Source organism: Anolis carolinensis, chromosome 3 (assembly GCF_035594765.1).
Source record: "Anolis carolinensis isolate JA03-04 chromosome 3, rAnoCar3.1.pri, whole genome shotgun sequence".
In the NCBI taxonomy this organism is placed as follows: Eukaryota; Metazoa; Chordata; class Lepidosauria; order Squamata; family Dactyloidae; genus Anolis; species Anolis carolinensis.
The window spans coordinates 164,313,174-164,328,651 of record NC_085843.1 but is presented as its reverse complement, the minus strand read 5'-3'; the positions used below and the strand labels follow the sequence as shown (position 1 = coordinate 164,328,651).

General features: G+C 36.9%; 1 protein-coding gene across 7 annotated transcripts in view; it reads left to right on the top strand.

The window, feature by feature from the left end:
• vti1a (vesicle transport through interaction with t-SNAREs 1A) overlaps positions 1–15,478 on the top strand; it is a 381,072-nt gene that overhangs the window by 15,910 nt on the left and 349,684 nt on the right. For all 7 annotated transcript variants that reach the window (XR_010004453.1, XM_062975756.1, XM_062975757.1 and 4 more), the window contains exon 3: positions 2,105–2,215. Coding sequence is in view for 6 of the 7 variants with exons in the window: in XM_062975756.1 (XP_062831826.1) it covers positions 2,105–2,215 (111 nt within the window). In the remaining variant the exon portion in view is untranslated. The remainder of the gene's footprint in view (positions 1–2,104; positions 2,216–15,478) is intronic.

Sequence of the window (15,478 nt, the reverse complement as noted above, 5' to 3'; positions counted from 1 at the left end):
AGGTTCGTAGGAGGAGATACGGTCCCGAAGGTAGGCGGGTCCCGAACTGTTCAGGGCTTTGTACCTTGAATTGGGCCTGGAAGATGAACGGCAGCCTTAAACAGGGGGGGTTGACCACTCCCTGTAAGTTGCTCCAGTGAGTAGTCTGGCTGCTGAACGCTGGACTAGTTGGAGTTTCCGGGCTGTCTTCAAGGGCAGTCCCATGTAGAATGTGTTGCAGTAGTCCAGTCTAGAGGTAACTAGGGCATGGGCCACCGTGGCCAGATCAGACTTCACGAGGTGTGGTCGCAGTTGGCGCACAAGCATCAACGTAGAGTCCAGGAGGACCCTCAAACTGCGGACCTGCGTCTTCAGGGGGAATGCAACCCCGTCGAGCACAGGTTGCCACCCAATACCCCGATCGGCCCTACGACTGACCTGGAGGACCACTTTGAGGACAAATGGCGCTGGGCTTGCTAAACATCATGTGATGGCACTCGGTAGGCCCCATCCCCAAAGTTTTGCAAGGGGCCAAAATGCCCCAGTATGATAAGGTGGTAATTCTATGATTGAGTCAGTCTGTTCTCATTGTGCATGTTTTTCAGCAATGGGTATGTGTATCATAGATAATCCCATTTCGAAAAATGTGTACCAACACCCCAAAGGCACCATATACATCTGAATTTTGAAGGCAAGCAGGATCATCCCTGGTTAGTACTTGTATGGGAAACGGATAACAAATACTACTGCTAAAAGGAGATCGGAGTACATAGATCAGATTGAGGTGCAGTGTAGGGGAGATGAGGATAGTTGATGCATACATCAATGGCTAAACTACATTGGCACCAAGCTGGCAAATACCTGTATATTTGTATTTTATTTTAAGTGAACCAGATGTATGTTGTATTTTGTGTTTGTATTGTCTGTGCTTGATAAGGCCAACTGGCTAATTAATAAATTATTGTTGTTGATAACAAATACTAGGTGCTGTAGGCTATATTTTGTAGGAGGAAACTGGCAAAACCCCTTCTGAGTTTCTTTTTTGGATTATGACTCTGAACTTGTGTAATTTTGAATGGATGTTTTTATAATTGATGTTTTAACTATTTATTTTAACTGTAACTGTTATTATAATTGTTTGCCAGCTGTCAGGCCACCCTGAGTCGCGCCTTGGGGGTGAGAAGGACGAGATATGAATGGATGAAATAAATAAATAAATAAATTTCTTTAATAATAATAATAATAATAATAATAATAATAATAATAATTTTATTTCTTACTCATCTTTCCTCATGGCTCAAGGCGGGTTACAAAACAATTAAAATACATAATCACATCAAAAACACTACAAATACACACACTAAAATGTACTTTCATAAAAGATACAGACCAAAACGTGTTTCTACAAAATACATACTAAAACACACAAAACAGAGATCAAACAAAGGTCACTTAAAATTCATGTTTAAAGACTGTTTAGGTAGGCCAGCAGAAAGAGATGGGTTTTTACATGTTTTTAAAATTCTAACATCTCATTTAACTGTCAGAGTTCCTCTGGCAGGTTGTTCCATAGTTGTGGGACAGCTGATGAAAAAGTCTTCTGGGTGGTAGGGTTCTGGCTGGTTGGAGCAGACGCCCCCCAGAAGAAGTGTATGGGGTAGATTGTATGAGATAAGGATCATCTAAGGGATAAGGATCACCTAAGGTTGGCAGGCAATTTGAAAAATGTACATATGCAAGTATGGCAGCTGGAGGGAGGTCTGATAAGTCAATGAAAACTCCTACCACAGTAAATGTATCCTTAAGCTTGATAGGGACATTTATGGGGCATAATTACATTACCTATCTATTTGTCTATCTCAGTGGTTCTCAACCTGGGTTCCCCAAATGTTTTTGGCCTACAACTCCCAGAAATCCTAGCCAATTTACCTGCTCTTAGGATTTCTGGGAGTTGAAGGCTTAAAACATCTGGGGACCCCAGGTTGAGAACCACTGGTCTATCTCATTGGATGTATATTTTTTTTAAAAAAATCCTTCTGGGATGATTCTTTTCATGCACATCAAATGAATTTGTCTTCTTTTTTATCCCCCCTTCCCATTTGCCTTCATATCTTTAAAACACTAGTTGGAACAAATGGAGCTTGAAGTTCGAGAAATCCCTCCACAGAGCCGAGGCATGTACAGCAGTAGAATGAGAAGCTACAAGCAAGAAATGGAAAAACTTGAAGCAGACTTTGTAAGTTAATTCATATATGTTTTTTTGTGAGATGAATCTTCTAGTGTTTGTCACAAATAGATTCACTGTCACATAATCATTTTTCCTTCCAATTCACAGTTGGTTGCTGTAATAATCGAGGATTAAATTCTCAATCCAAAGCTTCCCCTGTAGTTTTTCATGAATGCTCTTTATTTTGGACAGAATCTTTAACAGATTTCATAATTTTCAGCAGTATCTTTAACAGGTTTCATAATCAATTTTGAAGATACAAGGTCAGCTTTGTCTACCTAGAAAACAATTTGTTTGTCTCATATATGGCTCTTTACTAGAGCTTTTAATCTATGTTAATTTTATCAATATTTGTATGTATGTATTTTTATCCTTTACAATTTTATCTTGTAAATCGCCTAGAGCATCTTGGATGGAGGGCGATTAATAAGTAATTAAATGATGATGATGATGGCAGTCCCCAAGTTATACAGGCAGTCCCCAAGTTATGAACAAGCCAGGTTCTGTAGGTTTGTTCTTAAGTTGAATTTGTATGTAAGTTGGAAGAAATACATTTTAAAATATAACTCCAGTCTATCTATCTATCTAAAGAGAGAGCGTGCTTTGGATAGCATAAGGTAAAGGTAAAGGTATTCTGCTGACATTAAGTTAGTTGTTTTCGACTCTGGGGGTTGGTGCTCATCTCCATTTCTAAGCTGAAGAGCCAGCGTTGTCCGTAGACACCTCCAAGGTCATGTGGCTGGCATAATTTCTGGGGTTTCTTTGGATAGCATAAGGAAGAGTTAATACCCCTGTGTTGTTTGTTTTGCTGCCTGTGCCCCTGTTCAGAAGATTTCACCTTACTTTCTGTCCCTGTGATAACTGGATTTTGAAAAATGTTTCTTATTGGAGAAATAAGGATTGGTGATAAAGTTTCAGCAGAGACACCTTTTCCCCATGATAACTCTTTCACAAGTGAATTTCCCTTCCTACAATTCTTGTAAGTTGGATGTTTGTAATGTGGGGACTGCCTGTATTATGAATTAATAAACACTGTGTCCATGGTTTTGCCTTCTTTAAGGCAAGTATCACAAAAGAATAATAATAATAATAATAATAATAATAATAATAATAATAATAATAATTTCTTTATTTCCTTTGTGGCTCAAGGCAAGGTACAACTTGGCCAAAAGAGTGAAATACAACAAAACACTATTACAAATTTAAGGTGCAGGTGTTGACCTATAAAGCCCTATACGGCTCGGGCCCTGCCTATCTCCGTGATCGCATCTCCCCCTATGAACTGGTGCGGGCCTTGAAATCAGCCGGGGAGACCCTCCTTTCGCTCCCACCGCTGTCCCAAGCGTGATTGGTGGGGATGAGAGAGCAGGCCTTCTCGGTAGTGCCCCCCCCCCCCCCCCGGCTCTGGAATGTCCTCCCAAAGGAGATTAGGCAAGCTCCCTCTGTGTCCACCTTCCATAAGGAACTGAAAACCTGGTGGTTCTGGCAGGTTTTTTAAATAATCTGGTATACTGCCAACTTCATGGCCCTAAAATATGCTGTACAAGGTTCATCCCTAAAAATGGACCACGTTAATCTACCTGGTTAATGATCCCCGTCCCCTCAATCAAAGGTTTGTTTGTGACTATTTATTGTTTATCTTAGTTGTATAGTTTTTAATCTTGTTTTAACAATGTGTTTACTGTGTTGTTTATGAAAATGTATGTTGTTTGTGCTTATGTTTGGAAACCTCCCTGAGTCCCTTCGGGGAGATAGAGCGGTTTATTATTATATACATATAACAAATATATACAGATAAAATGCAGATTAAAATTCACCTTGCAGGTTAAAATTCACAAGTTAAAACTAATTCGGTAGGCCTGCAGGAAGAGATGGGTGTCCAGTTGTGTTTTAAGTTGTGACAGCTGGTTTAGCTGTTGAATCTTTTCCATCATGTCATTCCTCAGTCTTGGGGCAGCTGAGGAGAATGTCCTCTGAATGGTGGTTGCTGGTCAGGTTCTGGCAGGCTGTAGTTGACACCCCCCAGAGGACCTCAGTGTTTGGAGTGGCTTGTACAGGAGAAGGCAATCTTAGACCTAAACCATGTAGGGATTTAAAGGTCAAAACCAACACTTTGTACATTGCCCAGAAACTAATGGGCAACCAGTGGAGTGACTGTAGTATATGTGTACTTACTCATAGATGTTCCTGTCACATTGCAGAAATCCAACCTTTAGGTTTCCAGTACATGCACTACCATCTAGTCATATTTCCAACTATTTGATACTCCTATACCTTTCAGTGGGCAACTGTGCTCCTGAAGATGAGTGTAAATGTCAGCCAGTAAAGTTCTTAGTTGTTGTTGTTTTTTTAAGGAAACAATTGAAAATCGAAGTTCAGTTGGATTCAGGGACATTTCTGCAAAAGACAGAGATGACTAATGACTGGTGAATTCTAATTAAGCACAAGATTGTGATGGGAAAACACTTCTGTGATTTCAAGCTTCAAAGCTAGTCCCACTTGGCTCCTTTTTAAATACAATTGTTGAGCAATGATTTGGCTAAGTTAATAAGAGGTTCAGTTTCGGAGAATCTATCTTGGCCACTTTACTGAGAAAGTGACTCAAATATACACGGATTAGCATTTCTTTAATGTTTTTTCATCATTATTGTATAAAAAGTGGAGGCTACTTAATATTTTTTATGATTTTTAATTCAGCAGTTCTCTTTGACATGAGAGCGTTGCATACCTGAAAGTGGAAATAATTCCTCAGTCCTGCCCTGTTGGCTTTTACTTAAGTCTCTGTTTCAAAAGGTTATTACCTCATATGTTTTGCTCATTTTCTCCTTTCCCATCTGTCTTCACTTTTTCTAGTCTTAACCTACATAAATGCAATGCTTTCTGCTTAGGGCTGAGTCATAAAGGAAGAAGCCCTAACCCTAATGTTAAGACAAATAAGACAGGTTACAATGTCTCCACTTCTGCACAGTTATTTAGATATTACATAGTAGGCAAATGTGTGGAAGGGGAGATACTGTCAATGTAAAGAGGCATTGCCCTGTCTTCCTTTTCTTAATGTGGGTAAGGTTTCTTCCTTTAAGGAATAAGGTAACAGTAAACTGCTTTTGAATGTTTTAAACATGCAAACCATAAGATGGTGTTGAAAGGCACTCAATGAACTACTAGGGAAAATTGGAGGACAGTTACGAGTAGAGTGCAATTAATGATAAAACTGGACTCAAGCTGAAAGGACATTTAGCTGTTGACATGTTCAGAGGTGAAAGAAAAGGCTGAATCATATAATCGTAGAGTTGGGAGGCCACAAAGGGCATCCAGTCCAATCCCCTGCCATGCAGGAAAATAAAGAAAATTGACAACACATACAATAGAAACATGGAATGTGAAAAGCATGAATCAGGAAGAGTAAGTTAGATATTGTAAACTAAGATATGAAACCTATGAATGTTACAATACTTGGGGTAAGTGACAAGAATAAGACATTACACAGCCTTTTACTTAGTAAATAAAAAGGTTGGATTAATAATGAGGAGACATGTAGCAAAAGCAGCTAAGGAATATAATGCAAAGTCTTAACAGAATCATACCATTAAGAGTTCAAGAAAAATCTTCAACACACCCATATCCATATTTGCATTCCAACTATAAAAGCTGAAGAGGAAGAAACTGAAAGCAAAATTATCTGCTGAAATTAAAATATTATTATAGGAAAAATGTTAGTGTATAGAAAAAAGGGGCCAGTAGGAGGAATATTATGGAGGTACTGTATATAAAATCTTTGAAAGCATTCAAAAAGAATTAATGAAACAAATAAAGATGGTATCCTATTTTTTCATTTGAGAAAAACTGATTTCTAAATCTTCATAAATAGTATGTACTATTCTGGTGAGCATGTTTTGAAGTAAAGATGTAGAAGTAAAAAACTGTGTTGAAAAGCTCTCCAAAATAATTAATGGGCTGGGATAGCTCTCATATGTCTGGATATTTTTATCTTCAAGAATGATAAGAGGAGATGCAAAAGCAGTATATAAAATGATGTGGATAAAATGAAGAGGAAGCTGTCTCTTTCATGTTACTAAGGCCAATTGTTATGCAAGAGAAAGACGAAAGAGAGAAAAGAAAGTACTTGTACACAGCACAAACTATGGAATTGACTTCCAGAAAATGTAATAGTTTGAAAGAGAGGTTATTTGTTTGGGGGGGGGGGATAATATTGATTGTTAATAATAATATGTATGTTATCTCAGTATGAGAGAAAATATGCTCTTTTATACAAATTCCTTGGGAACAAGAGTGCTGAACTAGACAAGTCATTAATCTGATCCAGAAAAGTTCATGATTTTAAAAATATGTCCATGTGCGTATTTGTATTTTTGTGCTTATAGTAATTAATATTCATAATTGCTATAATTAACCCAGATAGCAAGCTTGTTATTATTCTATGATTATTTTTTCCAGTTCCTAGCCAGAGAGGTCTGTTTCTCTTCCAGAGATTTTCATTAATGTTTGGGCGCCTAATGCAGCACGTATAAATGAAACCAGAACATGAGAAGTTCAGGTGGAAATAATTAATACATCCGCGTTTCCAGCTGCAATATTCTTACCATGTCAGCTCTTAGCATAGATCCAGCTCCAATAATTTTTTCAGCAGTGAAGATAGATTAGTTGAGTTCGGACTGTAAGCTACTCTTGCACTTAAAGCAAGATCTATAATTTAAATCTTAATTACTAATCACCTTGCCTTTACTAAAATGTGACTAAATGCTTTTATGAACAATTGCTATATTTTACGAAGGCTTCAGTTGTGTTTCATATTGAATATTTGCGGGTTTCGCTTCAGCAGATTTTATTAATATGTTATCTCCGTAAATCTTCTGGACCTCCAATGGAACACTGTGGTCAACATCTGCCATACATTGCCCATAGACTTGGAGGGCCTAGATATTCCTAGAGAAAGCATACGCCTTCTTATATATCTTCTAGCATGAAGTATATGGCCAACCCCTGACAGAAGTTGACCATATATTTGCAGTGGAACACCTAAAGATTCCTAGAGAGGTTTTCTTCATTCATAGGGGGTTTTATTCATAGTTTTTCGGTTTTCATGGAGGTCCTGTGCCCCTAACTCGAGCAAATAGAGAGCACTTGTATTAACAAAACATACTTACTGTTCATGGCCACATTATCCATTAGCCATATTAACTTCTCCTTGGTATAGAAAGCCATTTATGGTGGGGAGATATATATATTCCCTGACGGGTCTTGATAATATGTATGTGCAGATGACTACAATTGATATGAAATGTGCTTCAGTTTCCTTTTTGATGCATCTTTCTTAGTACTCATGTTGATACTGCCAAAAAGTTGAGAGCATAAAAGATAGTGATCATTTTTTTTAAAGTATATAAACTTTTAGATCCAGCAAAGCTAAGAACTTTGTGGTATAAACTCAGATAAAAAAGAGGGTTTATTTTAAATTCCCTCCTTCCTTGTTGCCCATCTTACATTAATTAGATGTCTGCATCTTGGTTATACCTACATTTTAAGAAGGTGTGGTAGACAATCAACATAATAGCATATCATATGAAATTAGCTTTAAAATGTAAATTTTAAACATTAGGGAAATTACCCATTCTTATTCAATGTAGTTTATTCACTGTTGTGATAGTGTTAGCTTTATTTTGTGGCTAGATGTGGACCTGTAGTTAGATATTTGCAGAAAGGCTTCTCAATTACTAATGGAAAGAAATACTATATTATCAGTCTGAAAGCCATCTCCTTACAACAGTTTTGTTAACATTAGAAATAGAAATTGTAACTGCAGTATCAATTAAATGTAAACACCATATTCACCTCTGTTTGCTATGTGAAGATGTGTTAGTTTGCAACTTTGAAAGGAATGTGTCTATGTGAGACTATAAAAGAGAAAGAAGTATGTGTACATTAGCAGTGTGAACATTGTAGCCACCATTTCCAAAGAAATAATATTTTGAAAAAGTAACATGTCCACAAAACAGCATACTGTAACTTCAAGGAGAACCTCTACTTTTTGAAATCAAATCAAAACGAAAGCAAGACCACCTGCCTGGGGACTCCCATTTATGAGTACTGCAGTGCTTAAAGGTTAAAACCTCTAAAGGTGAAAAATGTTAAATCAGTTAATCTTTCAAGGTACATTGAAAGAAATAAGTGAAGGCATAGCTGATTTCTATGGCTTGATATTAGAAATGTCACACAAGCCATGCAAATCATAGAGCCCTCACTAGCATAAAGGAAAAAGTGAAAAATCTGAGGTTTAACCATAGGAGATGTGCTAGTCCCTTTAGACATGGAGATGTGTAACATAATAATAACTAGAAAATTCCCAAGAGCCATAAATGATGACCCTTCGCCTCCACTGCCTTGTAAAACCACAGAAGGTTTCCACTGATTCCCTCTCTTCCATTTACCTTTCTTGAGTTATGATTCCTCAGCTGTCTGTTATTCTCTGTTTCTTGATGATGAGAGGTCAGAACCCACTGAGTACAGTTTACCTGAAAAATTATCCTGAAAGAAGCAGTGAACGAGTGAGAGAAAAGACTATGTGTATTTTAAAATAAAGGGAAGGGATGGATGGACGACAGTGTGCTAAAGGAATGCATGTTGTTTTAGCATGTTGAAGAAGTACATTTGCCAAGTTATAGTATATATATGGATAATAGATTGTCAGATGGTTCAACCACTGTCTCATACTTTTGTTTATTCTATGGTGAAACCTTCCATAACACAACCCAACAACAAAGCTTATAGGTGTCTTGGTTTTTAGGCCTGTTCCTGTGGTTATATGGAGCACTGGTTCAGCAAATTGCATTGGATAAACTACATCCGCTCTAGTTTCTTTGATACGATTATCATGGTTTTCAAGCAGATGGTGACTGGTAGATGTTCCATATCTCCAAAACTAGAGATGAGAGGGGAAAACTGGTGCCATTTTTGGAACCAGAAGTCAAGTATACCAAGAAACAAGTCTAGCATTTGAGGCACTAAAATGTGTGTTGGCTAATGTAATCCATTCACCAGAATGAACTATTAGAAAAAGTATTGCTTGCATGGTTCTTCCATTGGTTCTGAGCTTAGGTAAATGCAGCACTGAACCATTAACCAGTTGTCTAAAACTCAATATTATTTTCAAGTTTCTGGAAAGGTTATTTCTTCCAATAATTGAAAGGAGCCTATTAAATTTTCTTCTGTGGTATGCATATGACAGAATATAGTTATTTCTCTATTAAACTTACCAGTGATGAAGTGATCTCTTAGAAGGAAGTGTGAAAGACAATTTAACAATCTTAATTTATAATTAACCTCTAGGGCTATGGATGTCTTAATTGAGATTCCTTAGGGACCATTTCAAGTTAAGCTCACTTTATTTGTTTCCACATGAGCCTTTAGGGTACAGCTTACAGAGCCTTGTTCTATGCATGGCTCATGAACTGCACAAGAAGGATTTTAAGAAAGGTTAGCATAGCAAGTTAAAAGGGAAGAGGATGATTGGTTGATTAAGTAATACTGTTTCCATCCAATTACTTTAGCATACCGCCACTCCTTCAAATACAATTAATAGGAAGACGATTACAACAAAGGTTTCAGTATCACAACTGGGAGATTCAGTTGCATGAAAGCCTCAGAGGTGGTGATAAAAGATGCAGTTCTTCTTTTGTCCTTTTCCTTACCTGGATGGGTAAAAGGTAAGGAAACAGTTGAAAAGTAGATGGGTAAAAGTAACTGTATTCTTTCTCATTGCTTTGCAAAATGATACATTGGTTTTGAAGTTTGCATATATAAAATTAAAAACAGTTCAAGTGGAAATGCAAATTAAATAACTAACCAAGAATAATGCCAAGAGGATTTGTCTGGAAGGGCATTCCACAAGTGAACCACTAAAGGCATGCAAAGCCATTCATTGCATCACTGTGGATGCCACTTTTCAGAAAGATTGTTCAAATATGATGCTAATGCAGGAACATATAGCAGAAAGTGCTCCTTCAGATATATTGGTCCTATATCATTTAGCATCAACACTTTGAGTCAATGTGTGATGTGACATTGGATGATATGTTCAAAATAACCAATGAACAGCCTCACTAAAGTATGAAGTTTCCAGACTTATCTTCAGTGTAAAAAATACAATATAGAAGATACAGATAACACCTTGCAATAATCTAATAAATCAGGGTATGGATAACTGTAAACAGCCTGTCTCTGTCCTGCAGTGTGAAAGTTGGTATATTATCCAAAGCTGATAAAAATCCAGATAGGCCTCAGTTACAGAGTTGGGACTATGAACATCTCCAGATTATGAATTTCTATTACCATGGAAATGCAAATCTGTTCAAAGCAGGTTGAACATCATGTACTAAGTAGTGTTTAGACAAGAAGACTACCTATTAAAACTATTTCATTCTTATCTGGATCAACAGTTTATTGGCTCTCATCCCAGTTCATGAAGTCCTGAACCAAGCTCAGAATTGACTGCTTCGCCTGTGTTTTAAAAGATAAGACATAGCTAAACATCATCGTTGTATAGATGACACCTCACCATTATGAGAGCTGACCTCTCTCAGCAGTTTCATGTATATGTTGAAAAGCAAGGAAGACAAGAATTGAGCCCTGAGAGTCACCAGAATTAAAACTGCATGGTATATAGCAGCAGTCTCCTGGTACCATTCATCAAAATAAAAATGGAAGCATGGTAGCACAATGTCTACAATCTCCACATAGGATGCCATAATCAAAAGCTTCTGACTAGTATAGGAGAACCAGAAGATATGCATTCCCCTGTCTTTTCCCTGCCAAAGTCATCCCACAGCATGACCAAGGAACTATCCACTACCTTCTACACAGTATCTTGTGATTGTAAGCTGACAGTTCTAGGTATGGTTCACAAACACAGAATCCCCTCCCCTTAGTATTATACCACCCAAAGAAGGGTGGTATAATATACATATATGAAACATTTTCCCTTTTTTCCATGGATGCTTTGATTCTAACAGTGAATTGATCACCATTGCTATAAGTTTCTAAGAAGTATCCAAATTCTAATAATAGAAGAGATGTCCATTGCACCCTTCCTCCCAAAGAATAAAGAAAACTTAAGGGATCCACTAGATTGAATTCATATTAAAACATCAACACGTTTTAAACAATATAGTCAACCCTCCATAACCATGGATTTTGTATCTGTAGATTCAGTTGTTCACAGCTTGAAAAATATATATTTAAAAGAAATTTGTTGTATAACATGATGTTTTGGTGCTTAATTTGTAAAATCATAACCTAATTTGATGTTTAATAGGCTTTTCCTTATTATCCAAGATATTCGCTTATCCAAGGTTCTGCCGGCCTGTTTAACTTGGATAAGTGAGACACTACTGTAGTTGTTATACTCCAGAAGCTTCGTTTTTGTGATGCCGCAAATTATGTTGAATTGGTTGGGACTATGAGATATTAATTGAAACACTATAGCAAAATGTGCAGCAGGATGTTCTACAAAAGTTTAATTTTTAAAAAAACTCCCATGTTTTTATGATAGACCCAATTAGGAAATGACATTGATAACCCAGGAACAAAAATTGTATTACATAGTGTTATATAAGGTGTACCATTGTATATAATGGGACTTAAGCATCCATGAATTTTGATATCCATTGGGGGTTGTGGAACAAAGCCCCAGCAGATACCAAGGACCCACAATAAAATCATTTAAAGCTATAATAACATTAAAAATATGCAATAACTAGCCTGAATAAAGAGTTCCACAGCCTAGAATTATATTAGTTCCCTTTCTCCTCTCGTTCCTCCAGCAGATAAAACCGTTTTTGTTTGAATTGTCATTTGGTGACTAAGGAGCTATGGGCCCTTCCAGACAGGCCCTATACCCCAGGATCTGATCCCAGGTTTTCTGCTTTAAACTAGATTATATGTCCCAAACTCTAGATCAGGGGTCCTCAAACTTTTTAAGTGGAGGGCCGGTTCATGGTCCCTCAGGCTGTTGAGGGGCCGAATTATCATTTGAAAAAAATACAAACAAATTCCTATGCACACTGCACATGTCTTATTTGTAGTGCCAAAAAAAAACAACAACCCAACAACTAATTTATTTATTACATTTATACCCCACCCTCTCACACATATTAGTATTATATATTACTATATTGTCCTATACCACTACCGTAATATTATTAGTAATATTACATTTAATATATAATGTATACTTAATATTATTATATTGTATAATTGTTAGTATTATATTGTATTACATTATAATATTAGTATCAATGTTATATGTATACACAATATATTCAATTGTTACCATAGCACAATATTAGTACAGTAGAGTCTCACTTATTCAACATAAACGGGCCGGCAGAATGTTGGATAAGCGAATATGTTGGATAATAAGGAGGCATTAAGGAAAAGCCTATTAAACATCAAATTAGGTTATGATTTTAGAAATGAAGCACCAAAACATCATGTTAGACAACAAATTTGGCAGAAAAAGTAGTTCAATATGCAGTAATGCTAGGTAGGAATTACTGTATTTATGAATTTAGCACCAAAATATTACGATATATTGAAAACATTGACTACAAAAATGCGTTGGATAATCCAGAACGTTGGATAAGCGAGTGTTTGATAAGTGAGACTCTACTGTAAATGAAAGAACAATACAATATTTTAAAATAAAAACAATTTTAACCAACATAAACCTATCAGGATTTCAATGGGAAGTGTGGTCCAACTTCTGGCCAATGAGATAGTCAAGTTAAGTAGGATTGTTGGTGTGAAGTCTAAAACTGAGGGTGGGGGCCAGGTAAATGACCTTGGAGGGCCGCATCCGGCCCCCGGGCCTTAGTTTGGGGACCCCTGCTCTAGATGATCTGGGATAAACAGAAAACATGGGATCAGATCCTGGGATATAGGGCCTGTCTGGAAGGACCCTATGTGAGTTAGGCACTGAACAGCTGGCAAAAAAGAGTGCAGGTGGTAGGCAGAGGGCAACCTAGTTTATTGTGGGAGGAAGTTTCACAATCTGTAAGAGGCAACCAAGAAGACACTTTTCCATATCCCCATTGAACGTAATGTGAGTGGGACTGGGAGAAAGCCCTCCAAGGCTTATGTGAGGAAATAATAGTCTTTCAAACATTCTGAACCTAAGCACTTGACTAATTATATCCCAGGGTTATGGCCCATGATCACGTATATGGTCTCATGCACTTAATGTAAGAAGCAGGAATAGGTAAAAACAGAATGCCTATATTATGTGGATAAACAAACATCATTGTGTGCTTGAGAGAAGCAAACATACATTTAGTGTACTGTCAGGTTGCTTTCTCTCCATCCAAGGCTATTTCCAACCCTTTACAGGTTTCTTTTCGATGTTGTTTTCTGATTATCTAACTGTTGGTATTTTTTACAATGCTCTTTACCTTTCACAGTTTTTCTGACAATAATTTTAAGTGCAACTTATTCATTCAAAGAACAGACAAGAAGTGCAGCTAAAATGGAATATCCCAGTACTATAAAGCATTTTAGACCATTTCATCTTGTTTCCCTTTAATATCAGCACTAGATGGCACTGTTTGTTTGCAAAGAAAGTTAGGGTAGTGGGTTTTTGTAGGTTTTTTCTTTTTTCTTTTTTAGCTTTGGTAGTAACTGAAATTACTGTTTCATGAATAAAATATTTCTGGTGGGATTTGCATTTCTATATTGGCTGAAGACACTGTGTTGAATGTTTTATTAACCAGCCCAGTGCAACTGTCAGCCTATTAAAGAGATCCAATGGACCCTGTTTAGCTAAATAAACTAAATAAATCCAATTCGTCAAATTGTGTTCCTGGCTGTTTATTTACCATTCTTTTGATGTACAGTTTATTTTAAGTTAGAGCCACATAGGTTTAAAAATTAATGGGAAAATAGAATTTAGTGTTCAGAACATGAAGAGACTAATTGCCATGGTCAAAACATAGCTTTTCTTTTAAGGTGAAGTTCTGTTCAGGAAATGAACTTCTACACAGAGGCCTGATAAGGTGCCCTTTATGACAAAACGTTTTAGAAAAGAAACAGTTAAAATTGCTCACAAATTCAAATCTGTTTGTAATTTTTAGGTATTAACTATATGTTCATAGACAAAGATCATTCTAAACTTTTTTATTAAGAAAGAAACAACTCATGATAGGCTTTCATAGACTTGAGGGAGAGAGGTGGGAAAGGAAGCAGTGGAATATTCTCCTGAATTTAGTAATTTAATTAGAGATACACTGTAAGATCTTTATCTGGTTTCTCATCACAACAATTCTGTGTAGTCATTTTCTGATAGAAACTGATGCTTGGATAATTTCTTTGTGCAAAGTCCATAAGTGTGCAGAACTCATGAATCTTTTGAATTGCGGGCACCAAATTGAGCTATAGCCTAAATTAAATGTGCTGTCACTGTCGTAGTAACTTCTGACAACATACAATTTCTAGTCTTTTTGCTATGGACTAAATTCATAGTGCTTCTGGCTGTTTCAATGGAAGTTGTCCCCTCCCTTCTCGACTGTAGGTTTTGATGCCGCTAGAAAACTGCATTTATCAGGTTTGCCAGTCCTCCAGATTGGGCTTTTGGGGTGCCTGGGGGATGCAGTGGGATGGATAATTTCCCGTCTGGATTCCCCTGAAACAAAGTACCTCATGGGAGATCCCCAACTTCCCAGGGCAAATGAAATCCTGACACTTATACTTAGAATTAATGGAGGCTGGAAGGGAAAAAGTCCTACATGGTTAGACTACTTAGTTAACACTATCTGTCTTCCTGCTATTTACTTGTTACTTGGAGCCAGGTTATCGAAGGATCAATGAAACCTATTTGAATGTGTCCAGGGCTTACAAGTGGTCACAGATTCCCAACTCACAGTAGGGTGAACTTGGTTGGTGGACATAAGAGAGAGGGTTTTCAGTTGTGACCCCATATTCATGGATTATGTTAGTAGCTGCCTCTTTGACTGATTTTTAATTAGACTCATAAACCAGATTGTTGGAATCCAGCCTTGATTAAATGCAGGCCCATTTTGTTTTGGTTATTGTTCTAAATATCCTATGTTTTAATTGTATTTTTATTTCATAGATTATTTTTTTCTTTCTGAAATGCTCTGCAAAACTGATAACTTCAAAAGTATACATTATTTCAAATAAATCAGGGTTTATTTGATTGTGTGTGTGTATTGTTGGTTTTGTTTTAACAGAAATATAAAAGAACCA